This window comes from Haliotis rubra, unplaced genomic scaffold, assembly GCF_003918875.1.
Source record: "Haliotis rubra isolate DU_JTF1 unplaced genomic scaffold, ASM391887v1 Scf80, whole genome shotgun sequence".
Classification (NCBI taxonomy): domain Eukaryota; kingdom Metazoa; phylum Mollusca; class Gastropoda; order Lepetellida; family Haliotidae; genus Haliotis; species Haliotis rubra.
In genome coordinates this window covers 2478500-2495401 of record NW_025767524.1, presented here as the reverse complement: position 1 = coordinate 2495401, position 16902 = coordinate 2478500, and the positions used below count along the sequence as shown (strand labels likewise).

The window sequence follows — 16902 nt, the reverse complement described above, 5'->3', positions numbered from 1 at the left end:
CTTTTTTAAATTTACTCTTTTTATCTTATCCGGTTTACCATTCCAAATATATGAGAAAAACAGTTTCTCAATATCATCAATAAAATGTTTTGGAGTATTAGGGAGAGATGTAAAAATATGAGCTAGTGTGGATACAGCCAAAGTTTTTATAACAGTAATCTTCCAAAGAATAGTCAACTTCCTTTTCCTCCTATTTCCAAGAATGTTTGAAATAGCTTTTAGTCTTTGCCTTGTGTTAATAACCCACAGATCACTCAAGTTAACATTCAAAATTATACCTAAGGCCTCAAAGTTTTCTGTATGCCAATCTAAACCCATCCTCGATAATCTCCAGGGTATACGTTCCGGTAAATCTCCAATAGTACCCTGGATGCATCTAAGGCTCGTCCCGATAATTGCATTACCTCCCTTTTCTGGCGCCTTATCCAACCCAGAGTCCATGCAGGGAAGCATTCGTCACCACTCGCCCCTTTCCGTAAACTCCAAGAAGACTCGTCCCCCTCTCGATGCTTGTTATGTGCGAAAATACGACAAACCAATCAAAACGCTCGTAAATTACCGCGGTACTTTGATAAATATAATCCCGAGTACTTAAATCGTTATGGCATTATGGCATTGTTTAAAAAATCATGAAAAATATATATTGCCATATTGAAAGTACAAAGAACGTAGCTAACAGGATTTTGCTGCCTATTATGAAGTTTTTAATAAGAATCATGCGACTGACGGTGAGAGATACAAACACACTCACGTGCGTTTGTTGACATAACGGCTCTCATGGGTCCAACTGAGTGTATTTCTGACGATCTTGCGGGCTTGTTATGGATATTGTACGTGCGCTTCCAACAATTTTAGGAAATGTAATTATACATCGCTACGAGTTTCAAAACAATAATACTATATAATGATTCGTGACCAACTCGTGTTATTCCGGGACAAGCCGAATAGCGACTCGTGCCCCTTTGGAAGGATTTCATATTGGCGCAAATCATATCCTGGCTATCTGCCATAGCTCAATACCCAGTAGGGTTACCCAACCAGTCACCATTCCCAGGATAAATCTTGGGCAGATAAAGCAACGACACTGTGGATATGACTTGTATATAGTGGATGTGAGGATACGAATATTTGGTATAAAGTTGACTTTCGTTGTGAGATATACATTGAGATGTAAATTGGTACTGGTAATTTATTATTCTAACGAGTTTGTTCGAGACTGCATCATTTTACAAGGTCGTTTGCAATCATAATTGCAAAGATCTTATAGTTCTGATACTTGATACTTGTAAGCCCAATAAGCGACGGTTAAGAACTTTTATTGTGAGATATACTTTGGAGTTGCTAATTGAGACTGGTCAATTATCAGTGTGTGTGTGTGCGTGTGCGTGCGTGCGTGCGTGCGTGCGTGTGTGTGTGTGTGTGTGTGTGTTAAAAGAAATGTGAACATTTGGGTGAGGAACACCATATATTTTTTCCAAATCAAGAATACCGAAACCTCACAGGGCACACCCTGGAATTTGGCTACGTAAATAAAATGTCAACTGCCAAGCATGGATAAAGAGTTCTGCTTCCTGCTTCCTTGCGCTGGTAATATTAATGACAAAAGCGCGGATGTTAAGTGACGCAAAGAAATACATTTCTTCTGAATCACACAAAGTAGCGTCTTGTTTCAGTTTCAGTAGAGGAGATTGTTAATTGTCATAACTCTCGTTGCATTCGTCAGATTAGTGAGTGAGTGAGTGAGTTATGGTGTAATCAGCATATGATATTGATAAACGGCATGTGATAACGCTAAAGCTAAATGAGAGATATAGGCGGAGTGCTGAACTAGTCCGTTAGGTTTACATTACTGTTGTTTGAAGCTTGTGTGTTAAAGACTGACTGACTGAGTTTGGTTTTCCGCCACTTTTAGCAATATTCCAGCAATAGCACGGCGGGGACACCAGAAATGAGCTTCACACATTGTACCCATGTCGGGATTCGAACCCGGGTCTTCGGCGTGAGTGTGTTAATGAAGTTTGTTTGAAGGTACAACGTGTTCTGTGTCAATCCTTAGCTTACTGTTTTTCATACAAAGTGTAAATATCTAAGATTTATTGCATGTAATTGTCTATAGTTTTTCCTGTGAATACATTACACAATGAGCACTTGCGAGAGGGAGCACGTGTCAGCTGACCGTGAGAACCTACTTGTGACGTGGCTTATTTGCATATGCCAGATTTGCTGTTCGTATGAACTTTTGATCGTTACCAGACCCAAATATCATTTCACTGTACCAGGTTCTTCTGTCACAATAACTCTGACTTTCAATGTATTTATCAACAGGGTTCCTCAATCAATGGCATTCAATAGGCAATATTTGACGAAACTATGTATCTTTGAGACATCTGATGCGACATGACGAAAATATGACACGATCAATCTACCAAATTTGGTACCCACTCGTTGGACTATGCTTGCGATAAGAGGACTTAATGCTGCTATGTCTGGTCTTGTGTTCGACATACAACAAATTTATGAAATATGTCCATGTTTCTGTAAGGTTGGGTAGAAATTGAAAAATATATTGACTCTAAAATACTTTCGAGCTGTAAGTGCATATTGCATCGGCTCGCGATGACCTTGCATAACCGTTTTCTTTTTCTTCGGTGATTAAGGTTGACGCTACAGTTTGTACATGGTATTTGATTTGTTTGGTTGTTGCCTAACTCTACAATATTCCAGCTATATGGCGGAGGTCTGTACAATCTAGTGATCAACAGCATGAGCATCGATCTACGAAACTGGGATACGATGTCATGTGTCAACCAAACCGATCCCGTTAGACGCCTCTTACGACAAGCATGAGTTGCTGAAGACCCAGTCTAACCCGGTTCTTCACGGGTAACACGGTTGTCTTTATATATATTTTCTTGAATAAACCAGTATCCGCTTGAGAGTGTATTTGTTTATCCTTGTTTGGATGAAAGCTATCAGTATGAGACGATGCCCTCGAATGCTTTTCAACTCTATTTCATTTGTATAAACTAAATATTCCTGTTGCGAGACACGAATTAGAAATGTAAAACAGTCCGAATCGAAACTACGTTTAATGTCCTGCTTCCTTACTGTTGGGTGTTAATGCATAACGACTGATTGACAGTGAACGGGGCTTTCATAAGCGATCACTGTTCATAGAGAACATTCGTGTGACGGAATACTTGGCTGTGTTCCAAGACAGATTCGCCTCGTCTTCTCGCTACTGTGCCTTCGTATCCATATCATGTATCGGTAACGTGCTGTGTTACAATGACGTCACAAGTATACTTGCTGTTTCTATTTTCTTTACCAAATGAACTGTAGTATCTCAGACAGACAAGAACATAAGTTGAGTGAATGAGCGAGTTTTACGCCGCTTTTAGCAATATTCCAGCTATATGGCGGCGGTTTGAAAATAATCAAGACCAGATAATCCAATGATCAGCATCACGAGCATTAATCTACGCATTTGTGATACGATGGCATGTGTCAACCAAGTCAGCGAGCCTGACCACCCGATCCCGTCAGTGTGGTTATCGCTCTTACGACAAGCATAGGTTACTGAAGATCACTTCTAACCCGGATCTTCACGGGTGACACTGGGTATAAGATTACTTACACCTGTTATCATTTTGGCTACATCTGGTAATATTTTCTTGTAAGACGTCAGCAGACCCACACAGAACGGTCATATTCTATTTGAGGTCTTGAATACAGTATTTCTTGATGCAGCTCCTAACGGTGTATCAATTTGCCTGCATTTGTCATGGCGCTTACTACACTACAAGGCTTGACCATTTACACGTACCACTTTTTCAAATTAACATTGAATTAAGATGATGTTTCTTTAGTAAGATATATTTATAGGTATTATAGGTACTGAAACAACATCCACGGGATTTTCAAACGCATTAACATTATTTTTGCCTAAAACGTAATTAAGTAATATGTGTATACACTTCTGTGATTCCTTTTCATTTTAATGAATCAAAAGAATCTGGCAGGTCAAATAACAACGCCGGAATCGATTCCATCCGTAGCTGAATGAACACCCAGCACCTACAACCCAGCACCATCCATATATCCACCATCCATAGCCTACCACTCATCCACCAGCCATCACTTAACACTCATCCACGACCCATCCACCACCCATCACCTACCACTCATCCACCACCCATCACTTAACACTCATCCACCACCCATCACCTACCACTCATCAACCACCCATCACTTAACACTCATCCACCACCCATCCACCACCAATCACTTTACACCCATCCACCACCCATCACCTACCACTCATCAACCACCCATCACCTACCACTCATCCACCACCCATCACTTAACACTCATCCACCACCCATCCTCCACTCATTCACCACCCATCACTTAACACTCATCCACCACCCATCCACCACCCATCACCTACCACTCATCCACCAGCCATCACTTAACGCTCATCCTCGACCCATCCACCACCCATCACCTACCACTCATCCACCACCAATCACTTAACACTCATCCACCAACCATCCACCACCCATCACCTACCACTCATCCATCACCCATCACTTAACACTCATCCACCACCCATCCACCACCCATCACCACCTACCACATCACTTAACACCATCCACCATCACTATCCAACACTCATCCACCACTCATCCACCACCATCAACTATCGCCTACCACTCATCCACCAACCATCAACTACCATCCACCAACCATCAACTTCACCTACTCATCAACACCGACCCTCATCCACCACCCATCACCACCCGTCACCTACAAATGATCCACCAGCCATCACGTAACACTCGTCCAACACCCATCCACCAGCCATCACAAACCACTCATCCACCACCCATCACCTACAACTCATCCACCACCCATCACCTACCACTCATCCACTATCCATCACGTGACACTCATCCACCACCCATCACCTACCACTCATCAACCAACCATCAACTACCCATCAACTACTACTCATCCACGACCCATCCACCACCCGTCACCTACAAATGATCCACCAGCCATCACGTAACACTCGTCCAACACCCATCCACCAGCCATCACAAACCACTCATCCACCACTCATCACCTACCACTCATCCACCACCCATCACTTAACGCTCATCCACCACCCATCCACCACCCATCCACCACCCATCACCTACCACTCATCCACTACCCATCCACCACCCATCACCTACCACTCATCCACCAGCCATCACGTGACACTCATCCACCACCCATCACCTACCACTCATCCACCAACCATCACTTAACACTCATCCACCACCCATCCATCACATAACACTCATCCACCACCCATTACCTACCACTCATCCACCACCCATCACCTACCACTCATCCACCAACCATCACGTAACACTCATCCACCAGCCATCCATCACATAACATTCATCCACCACTCATTACCTACCACTCATCCACCACCCATCACCTACCACTCATCCACCAACCATCATCTTAACACTCATCCACCACCCACCACCTACCACTCATCCACCAACCATCACTTAACATTCATCCACCAGCCATCCATCACATAACATTCATCCACCACTCATTACCTACCACTCATCCACCACCCATCACCTACCACTCATCCACCAACCATCACTTAACACTCATCCACCAGCCATCCATCACATAATACTCATCCACCACCCATCCACCACCCATCACCTACCACTCATCCACCGGCCATCACGTGACACTCATCCACCACCCATCACATAACACCCATCCACTAGCAATCGCTTCTCACTCATCCACTACCCATCCACCACCCATTACCTACCACTCATCCACCGGCCATCACGTTACACTCATCCACCACCCATCACCTACCACTCATCCACCAGCCATCACTTAACACTCATTCACCACCCATCACCTACCACTCATCCACGACCCATCACCTACCACTCATCCACCGGCAATCACGTAGCGCTCATTCACCACCCATCCACCACCCATCACCTACCACTCACCCACCAGCCATCATTTGCTGCATTTGTCATGGCGCTTACTACACTACAAGGCTTGGCCATTTACAGGTACCACTTTTTCGAATTAACATTGAATTAAGATGATGTTTCTTTAGTAAGATATATTTATAGGTATTATAGGTACTGAAACAACATCCACGGGATTTTCAAACGCATTAACATTATTTTTGCCTAAAACGTAATTAAGTAATATGTGTATACACTTCTGTGATTCCTTTTCATTTTAATGAATCAAAAGAATCTGGCAGGTCAAATAACAACGCCGGAATCGATTCCATCCGTAGCTGAATGAACACCCAGCACCTACCCAGCACCATCCATATATCCACCATCCATAGCCTATCACTCATCCACCAGCCACCACCCATCACCTACCACTCACCCACCAGCCATCACTTACCACTCATCAACCAGCCATCACTTACCACTCATCCACCAGCCATCACTTACCACTCATCCACCAGCCATCACTTACCACTCATCCACTGCCATCACTTACCACTCACCCACTCATCACCTACCCGTCCACCTGTCCATCACCTATCACACCACTCATCCACGAGCCATCGCCTACCACTTATCCACCAACCATCCACCACCCATCAGCCTACCACTCATCCACCACCCGTCCCCTTCCATTCATCCACCAGCCATCACTTACCACTCATCCACCAACCATCCACCACCCATCACCTACCACTCATCCACCACCCATCAGCCTACCACTCATCCACCACCCATCACCTACCACCCATCCACCGGCCATCACCTACCTCTCATCCACCAACCATCCATCACCTATCACCAACCACTCATCAACCACCGATCGCTTAACACTCATTCACCAACCATCCACCACCTATCACCTACCACTCATCCACCACCCATCACCTACCACTCATCCACCACCCATCACCTACCACTCATCCACCACCTATCACCTACCACTCATCCACCACCCATCCACCAGCCATCACCTACCACTCATCCACCACCCATCGCTTAACACTCATCCACCAGCCATCACCTACCACTCATCCACCACCCATCGCTTAACACTCATCCACCATCCACCGCTTAACACTCATCCACCACCCATCACCTACCACCCATCCACCACCCATCGCTAAACACTCATCCACCACTCATCACCTATCACTCATCCAACACCCATCCACCACCCATCATCTACCACTCATCCGCCACCCATCGCTTAACACTCATCCACCACTCATCCACCACCCATCACCTACCACTCATCCACCACACATCCACCACCCATCACCTACCACTCATCCACCATTCATCCACCACCCATCGCTTAACACTCATCCACCACCCATCACTTAACACTCATCCACCATCCATCGCTTAACACTCATCCACCAACGATCCACCACCCATCACCTACCACTCATCCTCCACCCATCCATCACCCATCGCTTAACACTCATCCACAACACATCCACCACCCATCACCTACCACACATCCACCAACGATCCACCACCCATCACCTACCACTCATCCTCCACCCATCGCTTAAAACTCATCCACCACACATCCATCACCCATCACGTAACACTCATCCACCAACCATCCACCACCCATCACCTACCACTCATCCACCACCCATTGCTTAACACTCATCCACCACCTATCAACCACCTATCATCTATCACTCATCCACCTCCCATCACCTACCACTCATCCACCACCCATTGCTTAACACTCATCCACCACCTATCAACCACCTATCATCTATCACTCATCCACCACCCATCACCTACCATTCATCCAACAACCATTCACCACCTATCACCTACCACTCATCCACCACCCATCACCTACCACTCATCCACCATCCATCGCTTAACACTCATCCACCACCATCCACCACCCATCACCTACCACTCATCCACCGGCCATCACCTACCACTCATTCACCAACCATCATCTACCACTCATTCAACACCCATCCACCACCCATCACCTACCGCTCTTTTTCAATTTAGATGGGATGATGATTATTAGTCTATAAGGCCTGTTTATACGGCGAAAATATACACATGTGCAAATTTATGATACCTCGATAAATATTCGTTCACTCAATTACTCATGCCACACTCTCAAATTGATCACATGACGAGGAAATGGGTATAAATAACATTTTAATCAGCATATCACCCCACACTACAGATAGTGTCCAGAACGCCGTGTACCTGTGAACACTTGACTTGATATGTTCACGAGAAATCCTTAGAACAAAAGGCTTCAAATATAATTTACATCGCCGTCATACGTCACTTACAGACACATTTGCAGGTATGTCAAAGTGTTCGTTTAATGTAAAACCCATATGACTAAAGGCGGGGACAGCCTTCAAAATGTTTGTAAGTAGCTGTCAATCTAAGAGCTAATAGCCAGTATATGTACGTTCCAGTTAAATCTGCGTAACATTGATTTCGCTGGTACATTTATGACAGGAATGATTGTATACTTTCATATTGTACTTCAGAACGACCGCCTCCGTGGTGTAGTTAGAGCGTCCGCCCGGAGAGCGGAAGGTCGCGGGTTCGATCCCCGACCGCGTCATACCAAAAGACGTTAAAATATGGTACTTGTTGGTCCCTGCCTGGCGCTCGGCATTAATGGGTACAACAAGGACTGGTCGGCTCGGGAGTCAGTATAATGTGTCTAAGTGGGGTATTCATGCTTCACTGCGGCATGGTATCTCAAAGGGGTAGCGCTATAAAACCAGCTTCAGTCTGGGCTAGTACAAGCAGCCGCACATACACACGCATGCACGTCGTCATATGAGCGAAATATTCTCAAACACGACGTAAAACCCAATTTCACCTCACCTTCACCTCACCTACTTCAGAACGTCCATTACCATTTTATTAGCAACTAACTGTTTCATTGACAACAACTGTATTTCGTTTGACACATGATGCGAGTAACGAGGCACTGAATGTGTTGAGTGACGCTGTCAGAAAAACAACAGCTACCTGTATGAACATTTGTCACTTAAACAGTTCCGCAACAATTTCATCTCTGGCTGCAGATGGTGCATGATACGCTCACCATTTTCGCGAACACATTGATAGGGATTCATGCTCATGATTAAGTCGGAACTGTACATTCCTCTCTACTGTCAGCAGGTATCTCTTATGGTTGGGGAAAGGGTTATATTTCTATGTATCATTAAACCAAAAGTAATTGAATCCGGTTGCTGAAGACCAATTCTAACCCGGATCCTCTGTTCTGTTAATGAAACAACAGCATCACCTACATTTCTGGTGATGCATTTCAAGATATGTCCCGGATAGAAGTCCTGGATCTTAGGTACAACACTGTACACGTTAAGGACCTTCAGAAATCACTCAACGGTTTTCAAAATACAGTTCGCTCTATTGATGTGTCAAATAACAAATATTTTCGAAATCTTACGGAAGACTTTGTGCATGCGCTTTCACGACTCAAATTAAATACTCTTATAATTGAATACAATCATATCACGCATTTGAATGTTTCTGTGATATCTCGTCTGAAGTCACTCCGTGATCTAAGTGTGGCTCACAACGACATTTCTTGGACATCAGCTGATGTTCCCTGGTATTTGATCCATATTTCTTTCCTTTCAAATTCCCTGACAGTGCTTCCCAGATTTTGTAGTGATATCAATTATTCACAACTTCGAGATTTAGATATAGGTCAAAATGCCATTGAACATATGTCAAATATTAGTTTGAAATGTCTTACAGATTTAGAATATGTAACTTTCGGAGACAACATGTTTTGGAGGTTTTATTCAAATACCTTTTCATCATTGTCAAATATTCAACATATTTCTATTAACAATGCTTTCAGAAGTTACTCAATCGATGAGGTGCTGGAGGAATATACATTCAATAATAGTGCAGTGAAAAAGCTTATTCTTTCAGGCATTGCTAAATTTGGATATTTTGATTACCTTGTTAACCCAAAGGCACTGAGAGGATGTACGGAACTTGCCTATTTGGACCTGTGCTACAACGCTATGATCTATTTAAACAACAGCTATCTTCAAAATCTCCTTTCTGGACTTGACAAATTAGAGGTCCTACGAATGGCAAGGTGTCAGTTATCCTTTTTTCCCAGTGTAATATCTAATCTCCAACAACTTACACAAATTGATCTTCACGGAAACAGAATTATGTCTGTACCTCCAGAAGTCTTCACTAACTTGAGAAGACTCGAAAGTTTGAATCTCTCACAAAATTCCATTGAGGTCGTTAGTGAAGCTCCATTTCCTATACCAATAAGAAAGCAGTTGTCAACAGTGAACATGGCTTTCAATAATTTTGTCTGTACTTGTGCTAATCTTTGGTTCATTACGTGGGCGAAGGAAGATACAAGTAAATTCATTAAATCCCCCGAGTCCTATCAATGCGGATATCCATTGAACCTCAAATCAACGCTTCTCATTGATGCCAACATCTCTGAAGAGACTTGTCGAATCTCACCTTATGTGTTTCCCATAATCTTTGGTTTGTCCTTAGTTTCAATAGTGTTTATAGTAGTTCTCTCCATTGCCTACAGATTACGTTGGAGCATTCGCTATTGTTTGCACATGTTGAGATACAAAAGGAGGAAGCCAATTGATGAAACGATATACGTCTATGACGCGTTTGTGCTGTACTGTGAAGATGATTCCCCTTGGGTAAGAAATAATATCATACCAAGGATTGAAGATGAAGCCAAATTAAAACTGTGTATTCACGAAAGAGACTTTATTCCTGGGGAATATATAGTTGATAATATTGTAACCAGTTTGGAAAGGAGCAGAAAAGTCATCATGGTGCTGTCCAATTCTTTTGTGTGAATGGGCTAGCTTTGCGACCTAACTGAATTAGCAGCTTCTCCTCCATGAGTAGTGGTGGACCATTAACGGATTTAAAGTTTAAATTTAAACTGAAGCCCTTGACTAAAAGCTCGGTTTTGTAATAGTGTCATAGTGTCACTGGAAGGTCTCTCTCTCTCTCTCTCTCTCTCTCTCTCTCTCTCTCTCTCTCTCTCTCTCTCTCTCTCTCTCTCTCTCTCTCTCTCTCTCTCTCTCTCTCTCTCTCTCTCTCTCTCTCTCTCTCTCTCTCTCTCTCTCTCTCTCAATCAAATATTTCATCATATCGTTTTGATTAGTTAACAACTGCATCTGACCTTGCACTCAGTGTGTCGTTATTGGAGCGAGTTCGGTGATTCTCCTTTTCAGTGATTTGTTACTTCCGTCTCTGCCCTTTAACTCATGTTATGTTGACGTGTGTTTCCTTATTGATATTAAGCCAGGACATGTTCCTCGTTTTCATATTCCTGCACGTAGTAGCTGATAATGATATCTCAATGTTAAATGTATTTTTCAATTTGAACCCGCCTCAGTTTAAACTTAGACGCCAGCATTAACACACCAACTACTTTGTGAAATAATTTGTAATTCATAAATCTCATCCTGACTGGGAATCATTCAGATATTACGAGGACTGAAAGGTCAGTGTTTCATTCTTACATATATCCAATATGCATAGAAACAGCCACATTTTCATTTTGAGAAACGATATTTCATTCTATTGATAGCGCTTACGGGTGATTTGGTCTCGTTGTACAGAGTTCCGTCCCTTGGTCATGCCAGGAACCTATGATTCGAATCCTGGTTCGCCCCAATTATGATTCTAAGTTCATTCCCATTATGACTACTCCCAGTTTGACTACCCGTCTAATACACAACCTGTTCCAGTAGAGTGGTATTTATTACTAGCTCTCTCCCCTCCATCAGGTAGACTGTTCCACCAACACTTATAAACAATTATACCCGTACCAGCTTCATACAATATTGAGTCAGCTAATTACATAGGCGACTGTTGTGGAAGAGTTCAAGTATACACATACATGGACTAATGCTCAATCTCTGAACATATATAATTTTGATAGTAACAAACAAGCCCATTTAAATTGAAAAGGAGCCCTAAGGAGACCAGAGATTCAATATGTTCGTTATGGTGTTGATTATGCCTAACAGCGAAATTACAACTCATTACACCAGTTCATTTCTAAAATGATTCCAGTGATTATCACCACAAGTTTTATATAACTTCTGCGGCAGATCATTTCGTTGCTAGGCATAACCAACACCATAACGACCATAGTTATTATTCAATCATTTATCTGTTATTTTGTCCCAGTATCATTCTTTTGTTGTCAGATTATTCCAATTATGTATCCAGCTATTGGAACAATGTCCTGGAGAGACGTTATTAATTGCCACTAGGCTTGTTCGCCTGTCCAGGCTTCTGCTTTGACGAAATAAAAATATGTTTAAACCATATTAAAGTACCAGAGTTCATTAAATTGTCAATGGCGCACCCATCACAGTGTTTACAAAGTCCGTGTCGCTTGTGCTGCCCATAGTCAAAATATTATACAGCACACTAACTTCTTAATTCACTTACTATGTAGTGTATATGATATATCGTGCAACTCAGTATAAGTGTATACTTGAACTCTTCCACAACAATGACCTATGTAATTAGCTGAATCAATATTGGTACAGGCTATAATTGTGTATAAGTGTTGGTGGAACAGTCTACCTGATGGAGGGGAGAGAGCTAGTAATAAAAAACACTCGACTGGAACAGGTTGTGTATTAGACGGGTAGTCAAACTGGGAGTAGTCATAATGGGAATGAACCGTTTATGTTCACGAGTAGTCAAACTGGGAGTAGTCATAATGGGAATGAACCGTTTATGTTCATGAGTAGTCAAACTGGGAGTAGTCATAATGGGAAGATACCGGTTTTTCAAAGTCATACCAAGGCCAATGCTAGTGGGGATGGATGGATGGATGGATGTTTTTTAAGCCTGGTGGAATCAGTAGATAGTCGAGTAGTGGCGTTGACGTTTTATGTATATTCACAAAAAGCATTCGTCATGTAATATAACATGTTATCACTTCAGGAGGTTGCATACTAAATATCAAAATGTCAAGAAATTGCTAAATTTGGTATAATTTTGTTGAAAAATGTGTCCCGAATCTAATTATGTAATAAAAAAAATAGCAAGTCACCACGGCATTTGTTTGACAAGTGGCGCCCCCTTGTGTCACCGTCTGTAAAAAGTAATATGTCAATAAAAGTTCTCTTAAAAGTAAATTGTTTACTTTTATTATTCAATATGTGTTTTTTTATAAAGATATTTCAGTATTGAATGAAATAAAGCAGGAAAATCAATTTTCAAGGCAGTATGTAGGATTTGACACATTCATTAACTTCTACAAAAACAGGAATTTAAAAAATGTATTGATTCATTAATGAAAAAAAAGATTTTTATAATAACAAGATTTTTTTGTAAATGAATTTTTATATAGTAAATTCACACTAGATCAATATTAATATGTTACCAGAGGGTATCAACATTATCTGTAATTAAAACAGCATACCCAACCTAAATTTGATAAGGGGAGATAACTCTTGCCCAGGTTTAACTCAGGATAAATGATTGTGTGGTCAAAATATCATGAAGTATGATTAGAAGGAAGATAAAGGGAAACATAACATAAATACGCCCCCCTACTGCCACATCCCGTTGCATACGGTATGCGCACAAACCACAGTATGCGACCTCTTTAATGAACAATAGTTTTGGTACACTTTATAAAATATGTAAATATGATCTTCTTTCGTTTATTCTTCAGATTAGGATTCTGGAAATATTTGGATTTCATGTAAATGATGGAAATACTCCCTCTGATGTTAGTACTTACCCTGTGTGGGATTCCACAGGAAACAGTCGCTAAGAACCTCGACCGGGTACAGTGTGGAGAAGAGTGGACACCATGTTTCAAAAACATGTGTAACTGCACCTCGAAATGTGTCAGTTGTGTAGGTAATGGACGAAATCTTACAACGATTCCTGACCTGAGCCCCTCAACTGAACAGCTAAACTTTTCAACTAACTATTTAGAAAGCATATCAAGAATGACCTTTTACCATATGACGCACATAAGAGTTCTAGCACTTACCAACAACAGTATTAAACACATCTCCAGTGATGCATTTCAGGATCTTACAGAGCTTGAAGTTCTTTTTTCTTGGCTATAATAATGTGTCTGAAGTAATTCTACAACAAACCTTCTACAGCCTGCAGCATAATTTCAGATACCTCAGCCTATCACATAATAAGATGGGCGTTAATATCACAGGAGAGTTTATCAAAGGACTCACTGGATTGAAACTCACAGATCTCTTCATCGAAGGAAATAACATCAAAACATTGGATTTTACTGTATTTCGTGAGCTAAAGGTTCTCCAGAGATTATCAGCCAAAGGAAATGATATCTATAAAATACGAGATGCTGTACCCAAAGGAATTACTCACCTTTTTCTCCAGTGGAACCGTTTGTCGATACTTCCACAATTTTGTTCTGGAAGTAGCCATTCTAATTTGGTTAAAATAGATCTGAGTGGAAATAATATAGGACATCTGTCGAGACAAAGTTTAGTGTGTCTCATTAACTTGAAGTATTTCGGTTTAGGTGGAAATAGATTAATCACACTTACCCCGGGTACATTTTCGTTACTACCTCAAATTGATATCTTAAGTCTTAATGGTGTTTTTAAAGAAAGGGGATATGCAGAGACAGTAAGAATAGAGCCATATGCGTTTAATAATAGTGTTGTCAAAGTACTTTATCTTGCAAGTATCGCTCGGTTTGGGTATTTTAAATTGATCGTTAATCCCAATGCATTTAAAGGGTGTACAGGACTTACAAGACTCATTTTGTCATACAATGTCATGATATATTTTAACGACACCTATTTAAATGTACTTCTTGGTGATTTACACACCTTACAAGTGATAAAAATGTCACGATGCCAATTATCATTCTTCCCCGAGGTCCTATCAACGTTAGTAGAACTACGAACAATCGATCTGCACGGAAACAGAATAATGCGGTTAAAACAGGGATTATTCAACAACTTGAAGAAACTCCAGCACATTAGTTTATCAGAGAATGCTATCGAAGTTATACATGAAGCAAATTTCCCGGTAAATCTGAGAAACCAACTTAAATATATCAACCTAGCAGTTAACAACTATGTCTGTACTTGCGCAAATCTTTGGTTCATAACCTGGATAAAATCAGATAAAAATATATTTGATTACTTCCCCGATAATTATGTGTGCGGATATCCTACTGAACTCCAATCAAAACGTCTCATTGATGCCAACATCTCTGAACAGACCTGCCAAATCTCACCTTACATGTTTCCTATTATTTTTGGCCTGTCCATTGCAGCAATTGTGTTGTTAGTGATTATCTCCCTTACATACAGATGGCGTTGGCACATCCGATATTGCGTTTACATGCTGAGATTTAGACAGAGGCAGCGAAACGTTGAAAGAGAGGAAGCATTCATCTATGACGCATTTGTTCTGTATTGTGAAGATGATTCTTGGTGGATACGAAATAACTTGCTGCCAAAAATTGAAACTGATGGCAATTTAAAGTTATGTATACATGAGAGAGATTTTACCCCTGGGTTTTACATAGTGGACAACATTGTGAAGAGTCTGGAAAACAGCAGGAACATAGTCCTAGTGCTGTCCGACAATTTCAGTCAGAGTCCATGGTGTCTGTTTGAGCTAACTCTGGTTCTGAAACGTTCTCTGGAGCAGGATGACGGATACGTCATGGTGGTGCTGCTGGAGGAAATACACGCCCAGAACATGACGTCATCACTGTATGCCCTGCTGCAGACGACAACCTACATCACGTGGCCTGTAGAGGAGGAAGACAGGGAGTTATTCTGGATGCGTCTCCGGCATTGTTTACAACGCTGAACCTGATCTGCACTTTCATTATATACATCAATGTTGATGATGTTGATCACTGGATTGTCTTGTCAATTGAACCGGAAGCTGGCAGGGGTAATGCAGGCGAAGAACGATTTGATATGCCACGAGTGGAGCTTAAAATGTTGAATTAGATATAAATTACGTGAGTAATTATTAAATGTGAGGTTGGAAATCTGAGAGCACAAGCCTGGGAGGAAATGGGTGTCTACCTATGATAGTGGCGATATTTTATTTTGATAATAAAAATATTCTTCAAACCGAAGCGAGGGAAGTACGTTGCCAACTTTTGCTCGCTTCCCTCGCATAAAAAAAGACTGGTAATTTTCTCACTGTTGCACAGCCCTTTTTGCGCTACAGTTTGCCGGTTGTTCATGATGTTGATCACTGGATTGTCTTGTCCAGACACGATTATTTACATACCGCCGCCATGGAGCTGGAATGTTGCTGAGAGCGGCGTTAAACAACAACCAAATATTTTAAGCTGCCAGAGCAAATTACGTATTAAAATCATTTAACGTGTAGGCATAACTATTTTAATATATTTCTGTCTGTATTGATATGTTATCAAATAAACCACTATCCGCTTCTGAATACATTTCAACCTTGTGTTTATGAAAGCAGACAGGTTGTGACGAAATATCCCCAAAATGAATGTCATCTCATAAGTGAAATCTGTTTGAACTTGTGTACACGTAATATTTCCTGTTTCCATGAAACACAACTGTGTCCTGCTTCTTTATATGACAAAAGGATCTCTTTAATAATAACTGAGTCACAGGAACAGCAGTGAGAACGGTCAACTCTGGCCAAGTGGGTGACTGTCTGTTTAAACACGTTATACAACAAAGCACGATGTCGTGGCAATGCTGTTGTCGGCGTACCGTGGAAAGAATACTTCCCATGAGCTGTTCACATCAGTGTGTACTTGACCCGTAAAGATCCGGGTTAGAGC

At 41.7% G+C, this 16902-nt stretch overlaps 2 protein-coding genes across 3 annotated transcripts; both read left to right on the top strand.

Annotated features, from left to right (window-relative positions):
* Positions 1-6075: 6075 nt before the first annotated feature.
* Positions 6076-10930, top strand: LOC124261554 (toll-like receptor 6). The gene is made up of 3 exons (XM_046695868.1): positions 6076-6113; positions 9349-9526; positions 10454-10930. The coding sequence occupies exons 1-3, from the start codon at positions 6076-6078 to the stop codon at positions 10928-10930; spliced, it is 693 nt and encodes a 230-aa protein (XP_046551824.1).
* Positions 8273-16057, top strand: LOC124261598 (toll-like receptor 2). Of its 2 annotated transcripts, none has more exons than XM_046695927.1 (2): positions 8273-8388; positions 13786-16057. In XM_046695927.1, the coding sequence occupies exon 2, from the start codon at positions 14142-14144 to the stop codon at positions 15933-15935; it is 1794 nt and encodes a 597-aa protein (XP_046551883.1). In that variant the 5' UTR covers positions 8273-8388; positions 13786-14141; the 3' UTR covers positions 15936-16057. The 2 variants fall into 2 exon arrangements, with proteins under 2 accessions (XP_046551883.1, XP_046551882.1); XM_046695926.1 differs by lacking the exon at positions 8273-8388 and adding an exon at positions 11322-11586.
* The last annotated feature ends 845 nt before the right edge of the window (positions 16058-16902 follow it).